This window comes from Solanum verrucosum, unplaced genomic scaffold, assembly GCF_900185275.1.
Source record: "Solanum verrucosum unplaced genomic scaffold, falcon-dt-bn FXZP01000831.1, whole genome shotgun sequence".
NCBI lineage: Eukaryota > Viridiplantae > Streptophyta > Magnoliopsida > Solanales > Solanaceae > Solanum > Solanum verrucosum.
In genome coordinates, this window is record NW_026019829.1 from 1 (window position 1) to 7,900 (window position 7,900).

General features: G+C 69.6%; 1 protein-coding gene across 1 annotated transcript; it reads right to left on the reverse strand.

Moving 5' to 3' along the window:
- Positions 1-88: 88 nt before the first annotated feature.
- On the reverse strand, positions 89-7,822 carry LOC125813775 (uncharacterized; the record flags this gene model as incomplete). The annotated part of the gene is made up of 2 exons (XM_049493248.1): positions 89-2,175; positions 2,243-7,822. Coding segments are annotated over 2 exons (7,667 nt in total), but the record flags the coding sequence as incomplete, so codon positions are not given.
- Between the last annotated feature and the right edge of the window lie 78 nt (positions 7,823-7,900).

Below are 7,900 nucleotides of genomic sequence, written 5' to 3' on the forward strand. Positions count from 1 at the left end.
CGCCCGGCTGTTCCCTTTGTTTGGTCCGCGGCGTGTGCGGCGCGCTTTTTGCGGCTCCCGGCGTTCTTGCCCCCCGCTCCTCTCTTGCCTCTTCCCGTTGCGGGCGCGGGCTTCCCGGTTCTTGTGCCGCCTCCGGCGTTGGTTTGGGTGTGTCTTGCTGCCGCCGGGCCGGGTTCTTGCTTCTGCGTCCGGGCGCTTCCGTTCCTGCGCGCCCCTCCCCCCCCCTGCCTTCGCGTTGGCGGCGGTCGTTTTTGCCCTTCCGCTTTGGCGGCCCTCCTTGTCTGGCGTCGCTGTGCGCTCTCTCCCGCTCCCCGGCGTCTTCCGTCCCTCCTGCGCCGCGGGCCTTCCTTCGCGGCCCGCGTCGTTGGCATTGCGCTCCTGCCGGCCTCTGCCCTCTCTCTTCTCTCTCCTCCGGGCCCGGCCCTGTGGTCGCGGCCGCCTTGCGCCGCCCGGCCGTGCGTCTGGGTCGTCTCTCCTTCTTCTCTGTTGCGGCGCGCCCCCTTGGCTCTGCCCTTCCGTTCTTCGCCCCTCGCCTGCTTCGGTTGGCTCTCTCCGCTTCTCGCCGTGTCTTGGCCCCTCTGGGCGTTCCGTCTTCCTTGCTTGCCGGCTCCGTGGTTGTCCGTTTGCGGCTGCGGCCTTGGTGGCCCTTCGCGCTCGCGTGTTCGCGGGTGCTGGTGGTCCGGCTCCCTTCGCTCCTGCTGGCGTGTTGCGCTTCGCCGGCCGCCTCTGTGTTCCGCGCGTTGGGGCTTTGCTCCCGTTGCTCCTTTCTGCGGGCCCTGCGTCTCGCTCCTCTCTCCCTCCGGGCCCCGCGCCGCTGTCTCGTGCTCTGCGGCCCCCTTCTGGTGGCGTGGCCTGCGGCGCGCTCTTGCTGCCTTTGTTTCCCGTTGCTTGTGCTGCCCGCCGGTCCGGCCGCGCCTTTGCGGCCTGGTGGCGCGTTCCCGCGCTTCCCCCTTCCGGCGTGGCCGTGGGCGCGTCTCCCTCTGGCCTTCGTTGTGGGCTTCCCTCGGCCTTCCGCGGTGTTGCCCGCTTTGGGTCCTCGTGGCTCGCTTGCCCCGTCCGCCCCCTTCCTTCCTGTCCCTCCTTCCTCCCGTGCTGCGCGGTTCGCCCGTCTCTCCTTCGCGCGGTGGTTCGTCTTCCTGGTGTGCCTGTTTCCCTCCTCTCCGCTCGGGGCCCCCCGTTCCCCTCTCGCTTCTGGCGGCCCTTCCCGGCTGCGTTGGGTCCCCGTGTTGCCCTTCGCCCCGCTTTCCCCCCCCGCCTGCTGGTCCGTCGGCGCGCCCGCTTCCGGTTCTTGCGGCCCTGTTGCGGGCTTGTGTTCTGGCTTTTGGGGGTCCGTGGGCCCCGTTTTGCCTTTGGCCGCGTTTGCGTCTCCCCCCGCTCCCCTCTCGTCTTCCGCTGGCCCCCTTCGCGGCCTTCTCTGGTCGGCGTTGTCGCTCTCCCGTTGGTTGGTTTGCGTCCCCGCGCCTCGGCCGCGTGGTCCCGCTTTGCTTCCGGCGGCCTGGCTCCGGTGCGGGTGCTTCCGGCTCGGCTCCGGCCGGCTCCGCGTCGGCCCCCGCGTTCTGCGGCTCGGCGGCGCCGGCCTTTGCGCTTCTCTGTTGGTGCTCGGGTCTTCCTCCGTGTGTCGCCCCTGCCGGGCGTGCTGCGGTTTGGGCGGCGGGGCCCGCTTCGCCCCCGGTCCCTTGGGCCCTTTGCGCTCCTCCGGCCCGTTGGCGCGGTTGCTTCTGCGTTGGCCCTCCCTCCCGTCTTTTCCGCCCTCCCCCCGTGTTTCCTGTTTCGCTGCTGCGGCGGTCTGTTCCTGCTGCGTCCCCTGTGCTCCCGTCTGCTGCCGTCGCGTTGGCTGCTCCTTTGCCCTTTGTCGCGGCGCCCGTTGCCCTTCTCGCCCGCGCTGTGCGGCGCTTGCGCTCGCGCGCCCTTCCTGTTGTTCCGGTCCGTTGGCGCCCTCGTCCCGTTGCGGCGGCTCCCTGGGCGCTCGCGCCTGCGCTGCGGGCCCGTTCCCCGCCTTCTTTGCGCCTTCCGGTCCTTCTTGCCTCTTCCTTTCGCGGCCGCCCGTTCTTTTCGTCGTGGCTCTTGTCCTGCCCCTCCCGGTCCTTTTTTCCCTTCCGCCTTCTTTCCCTCGTTCGCGCCTTCCTGTCGCGCCCCCCGTCCTTTCTGCCTTGCTGGCCCTGCCTGTTCGGTCGCCTGGTCGTTCGTTTGGGTTTTCGGCCCGTTTCCCTGTTTTGGCGTTTTTTCTCCCTTGCCCCGTTGCCTTTGGTCCCCCTTCTTGGCCGCCGTGCTCCGCTGCCCCTTCTGCCGCTCGGTTCGCTTCGGCCGCTCCTTTTGGTCTCGCCCGCCCCTTTGTTCCTTCCCGCGCTTTCGCTGCCGTTGTGGCCTCTGGTTCCCCCGCTCCTGGCTGTGGGCCCCCCTTTTCCTCGCGCGCGCTCCCCCTGGCCCTTCCGCCTTCCCCGTTGCGTCCGCCTGTCCTTTCCCCTCCGCTTCCCTCTCCGGTTTGTCTTTTTCCGCCTCGCCCGCGTCCGCCCCTCGCCCTTTCCGTTTGCCGGGTTGTCGCCTTTCCCGCGGCGGTGCCGTGGCCGCGCCCCGTGCCGCCCCGTGGCCGCGGCGTGCCCTCTGGCCCTTTCCCGCCTTTCCCCGCCTTCGTCCCTTTTTTTGTTCCCCTTCCCCTCCCGCTTGCTCCTTCCTTTTGCCTCCCCCTTCCGTGCTTCCCCCGGCCCCCTTCCCGCGCTTTCGCGGGGCCTCTCGCGGTGCTCTCGGCCCGCGCGGGGCGGCTTCGTTGCGGTCCGCCTCCTTTTCGCCCCTGCCCGTGTGCTTTCCGGCTGGTTTTGTTCTTGCCTTTTGCCCTGTGCGCTCTTGCTCCTCGTCCGTCCGTTTTCCGTCCTTCTTGGGGCTCCTTGTCGCGTTTTTCGCCCGGCTCGTCGTGGTCTCCTCTGTTTGGGTTGCCGGGTCTCGTTTTTTCCCGCCCTTGGTGCTCCCGGGGCTGCCCTTTTCCTTCTTGTGGCTGCTTTGCGGTGTTTTCGGCCTCTGTTTGTGCTCCCTTTTGGGGTCTTCGTTTCGTCCGGTCTTGGGCCGTTTCCCCGGCTTCGCTTTTGCGCTTCTCCTTGTGGGCCCCCCCTCCCGTTTCTCCCCGCTTTTGGGTCCGTCTCCGCCCCTCTCCTTTTCGTGTCCCTTCTTCGTCCTGCCGCGGTGCTTCCCCTTTTGTTCGTGGGGCCGCCTTTGGCGCCCGTTCGGCGGGCCCCGCTCCGGTCCCGTGCGTTGGCGCCCGCGTGCTCGGCTTTCCGGTCGGCTCTGGTTTTCTCTCGTGCGCTTGCGCCTGTTTCGGCCCTTGTTTCTTGCTTTGCTTGCGTCTGGCGGGGTTCGGGTGTCGCGCCTGCTCCCTTTCTCTCCTTCCTGCCTTCGCCCTTCTTTCGGGCCCGTGTTGGCTTCTGCCCGCCTGTCTCTTGCTCTTCTTGCCTCTCCCTCTCTGGTGGTGTCTCTGCTCCTCTTGCTTGCCGTCTGTTTGGCCTTCGTCTCGGCTTCGCCTCGTGTTGCCCTCGCCTTGCGCGCTTTCGGCTGTCGTTGGGCCGTCGCCCTTTTTCCGCCGTCGTTTCGGCCGGTCCGCTCCTTGTCGCCTGCTCTCGCCGCCTTGCGTCTGCTCGTCGGTCCCTCGCTTCTGCCCTGTTCCCTCCTGCCCTGCTTTCTTTCCTCCGTGTTCCCTCCTGTCCCGCTTCTCTGCCGGCTCGTCCGTCCGTTCGCGTCCGTGGTCCCGCTTCCTTCTGTCCTGGCTTCGCTCCCGTCCCCGGTTCGCGTCCGTGGTCCCGCTTCCCTGTGCTCTGGTTTTGGCTCCCGTCCCCGGTTCGCGTCCGTGGTCCCGCCCCCCTGCCCGCCCTTTGGCTCCCGCCCCGGTTCGCGTCCGTGGTCCCGCCCCTCTCGGTTGCCTCCTTCGCTCTCGTCCCCGGTTCGCGTCCGTGGTCCCGCTTGCCCGTGGTGTCTTCCCCTTCCTCCCTCCCGCTTCCGTTTCGTCTTGCTTCCTCTCCTCTGTCGGTTGCGGTTTTGGCGGTTGGCGCGCTTCCGGTTCCCGTCCGGGCCTCCTGCGCTCTTGGCCTCTGCTTGGGCCTGGTTCCGTTCCCGTCCGGCCTTTGGTCCTCTTGTGCTCGCCCTTCTCGCTCCCTTCTTTTCCTTCCCCTGCCGTGCCTCTGCCGGGCTTCTGGGGGTCCGTGCCGGTGGTTTCTTTTCTTGTGCCCGCGCGTCCCCGTCGGGTTTCTGGGCGCCCGGCGGCGTTCGTTCGCTTGCTTGTCTTTGTTGCCTGTCCGCTCGTGTCCCTCCCCCCTTTCCTCCTCTTTGCCCTTGCTGTGCCCTTTTCTTGCCTTTCCGTTTCCTTTTGCTTCTCTTGCTCCGTCGGCCGCTGCTGTCTCCTGGGTCCCTGTTGTTTTGGTCCTCCTGCTCCGCTCTGCCTCTCTTTTGTGCTGCCGGTCCGCGCCCTCGTCGCCCGCGTTGCTCCGCTTGGCGTCGCCTTCTCCGGCGCCGGGGGTGCGCCCCCGGCGTTTTGTCCTCTTTCCGTCTCCCTCTGTCTCTCTCGCCTTGTCTTTTTCCTTTCGCGCCCGTCCCGCTCTGTTGTCCGGTTTTCGGCCTTGTCCTCCTTTTGTCGTCGCTCTGTCCTCGTGCCTTCCCGGTTCTGGGCGGGCTCTTTCTTTGTCTCTCTGTTTTTGGTTTGTGTCCGCTTGTTTCTCTTGTTCTTTGCCTCCTCTTGTTTCCTTTCTCCCCTCCGCCCCCTTCCTTGTTGTTCCGGGTTCCGGGTTGGCTTCCCTGCTGGCGGGTTCTCGTCGGTGCCCTCCTGCCTTGGTCCTCGGGTCGTGCCCCTTGGTCTCCGCGCCCCGGTTCGTCGGTCTCCCTTGTCCGCGCTCCCGTCTCGTCGCGTCCTGCCGCTCGGTCCGGCGCCGTCCGTTCCTTCTCCTCGGGCGGCTCCCGGCTGTCTTTCGGCCCGTGTTGCGTTTGTCTCCTGTCGTGCCTTGTCTGTCTTCTCGGTTTCTGCCCTTTTCCTTGTCCCCTCTTTTCTCGGGCTGGCTCGCCCGCGTGGTCGGGCCCCCGCTCGGGGTCGCGGCCGCCCTCGCGGTCGTTCCCGCGTTCCCGCCCCGCCCCGGCCCGCGCGCCCCCTCCGGCGCCGGTGCTCGCGCCCCCGCCGTTCCCGCCCCGCCGCCCCGCTGGGCCCGGGCCTCGCCCCGCCCCCGCCTGCGCCTGTGGCCGCTCCCGCTCTCCGGCGCTGCTCGTTCCGCTCCTCGCTGCCCTTGGGGGTCTGCCGCCGGCCCCCCTCCCGCCGTTCCGTCCCCGCGGGTCCGCCTCCCCCCGCGGTCCCGGTTGTTCCGCCGCTCGCGGCCCCGGTTGTTCCGCCTGCCGCTTTGGCGGGCGTCCTGCCCCTCCGGGCGCCGCCGCTGCTCGGGGTGTTTCTTCGCCTCTCCCGCCGCGGTTTTCTCGGGGCCGTGGGGGCGGCTGCCCCCGCGTTTCTCGTTCCTTGCCGCGCGCGGCTCCCGCCTTTGGGTTTCGTGGCGTCGCGCGGCGCCGCCTTCCCCGCTTCCCCGTTCGCCGGTCCCGCCCGGCCGTGGTGGCGTCCCTCCTTCGCGCCCCGGCCGCTGGGTCTCCCCCGGTCCCCTGGCTTGCGTTTTCCGCGGCCTTCTTGGCCCGCTTTCTTCCCCGGCGCTCCGCGCTCCGCTCGCGCTCCGTTTGCTCGGTTCGCGCCGGGCTCCCTGCCCGTCTCCGCGTCTGCGGCCCGCTTCCCCGCGCTCTCCCGGCCTGCCGCCCTGCTCTTCCCTCCTGCGGCGGCGCGGGTTCGTTGTTTTGTTCGGGGTTTGCGCCTCCCGTTGCGGCTTGCGCCTCCGTCTTTCGTCTCCGCGGGCCGCTCCTTTCTGGCTGTCGTGGCCCCTGCCCGCCCTCTCGCGCCGCTCCGTCGCGCGGCCCCGGGGGCCGCGGCCCGCGCGCTCGCCCGGCGGCTCGCCTGCTCGGCGTCGTTTCCCCCCCGCGCGTCTTCTGCTCGCTCTCCGCCGCGGTTTCCGTCGGGTCCGTCTCGTCGCCCCTTCCCGGCTTCTCTCCCGGCCTCGGCGGGTGCTCCGCCCGCCCTCTTGGTTTTCGTGCCGGTCCTCGTCGGGGCCGCGCTCGTTCCCCGCTGGTTTTTCTGGCCGGGGTCGCCGCCTCCCGCTCTCCGTCGCCCGTCCCCGGGGTGTTCTGCGTGTGGGGCGTTCGCTCCTTGGGCCCGCGCGTGTCCCCTCGCCGGTTCGCCTTCCCCGCTCCCCGGCCGTTCGGCCTCCGCCCGCCCCTCCCGCTCGCGGCCGCGGCCCGGGCCGGCCCGTCGGGGTGGTCCCCGGGTCTCCGGGGTGGTCCCCGCGGCGGCCGCTTCGGGGGCCGCGCCGCTGCCCCGGGTCGGGGCGTCCCGGCCCCTTTTCTGCCGCTCCGCTCGCGCCGCTGCTGCGCCTCGGCCGCTGTGCTCCCGGTCCGTGTTCTTCTGCCGCCGCCCGCCTTGGCTTTCTTTGCTCCCGGCTCTCCTTTTTCGTCTGTTTCTGTTTCCTCTGCCTCTCGCTTGCGTTTGCTGTCTGCGCCTCTGGTCGCGCGTTCGTGTGTCGCCCCCGTGGGTGCGTCTTTCGTCGTGGCTCGGTCTTTCGCTCTTGCTTCGTTCCTCTCCCGGGGCGTGCCCCCGGGCTGCCCTTCTCTTGCTTGCCCTGGTTGCTTTTGCTGTGCTTCTGGGCCTGGCTTGGTTCTCCCCTTCTCGCGCTGTTTTCGCTTGCTTTTCTCCGCCCGTTCCTTCGCCCTCCCGGTCTTCCTCGGTGGTGTGGCCGGGCTCTCGTGGTCGCCCCCCGTTGGGGTTCTCTCTTTTCTTCGTGCTCGGCGGCTCGTGGCTCGCGGATGCTTCTCTCTTTGGCCTCTGTCCGTGCTGTGCGTCGGGCGGTTTCTCCGGTTGCGTCCGTTCCTGTTGTTCGTGCCTTCCTCGCTGTGTTTCCTCCTGCTCTCCTGGCCTCCCCCCGCGCGTGCTGTTGCTTTTCCGCTTGCGCTTGCGCCCGGTCCTCGGCCTCTTTCTCTTCCGCCATCGGCTGGCTCCTGCGAGCTCACGGCGCTCCGTGTTCCGCTTCCGGCTCTCTTGGGTCAGGGCTTCTTCGGCCTCGTGTCTCGCCTTGGGGTGCCCCCGTCTCTTCGTGCCGCCGCCGGCCGGTCCTCTGCGCTTGTGTCTTGCCTCCGGCCGCTGCCCCCGGTGCCGGTGCCGCCCCGTTCCCCCCTGCCTCGTCTTGCTGCTTTGTTTGCTCCGCTTCCGGGTGCCGTGGTCTTTTCTCCGCTTGCTTTCCGCTCCGGCTCCCCCCGTTGCGGCTTCGGGCCGCGGCCGTCCCTCCGCCGCCTTTCGGCCTCGTTCTGGCCCTTCTGCGTTCTTGGTGCTGTCGTTTGGGTTGCCTCCTGCCCCTGCCCCTTCCTGGCCTTGCTGCCCCGTGCCCTCCCTTGCTTTCTTTGTCCTTGTCTTCCTTGCTGCCCTCCTGGTCTCCTCGCGGCGCCGGCGTGCGCCTGCGCCCCTTTGCGGCTCGTGCTCCCGCCTTTGCGCGCTCCGCGGCTTTCTGCCCGTTCTCCCGTGCGCGTTTTGGCTTGCGTCTGTCGCCTTCTTGGGGCCCGTGGTGTCCCCGGCGGGTCTTCGGGTTGCTCCGGCGCCGCTTGCGGCTCTTCGTGCTTGGCCCCGGCCCCCCTCTGTGCCTGCGCTTCGTCGCTTCGTCGGCTTGGCCGGCTCCTCTCGGCGTTTTGTTGCGGGCTTTTCTCCTCTCGCCGCGCCTTTGCCTCGGTTGCCTCGCCCGGCTGTTCCCTTTGTTTGGTCCGCGGCGTGTGCGGCGCGCTTTTTGCGGCTCCCGGCGTTTTGCCCCCGCTCCTCTCTTGCCTCTTCCGTTGCGGGCGCGGGCTTCCCGGTCTCTTG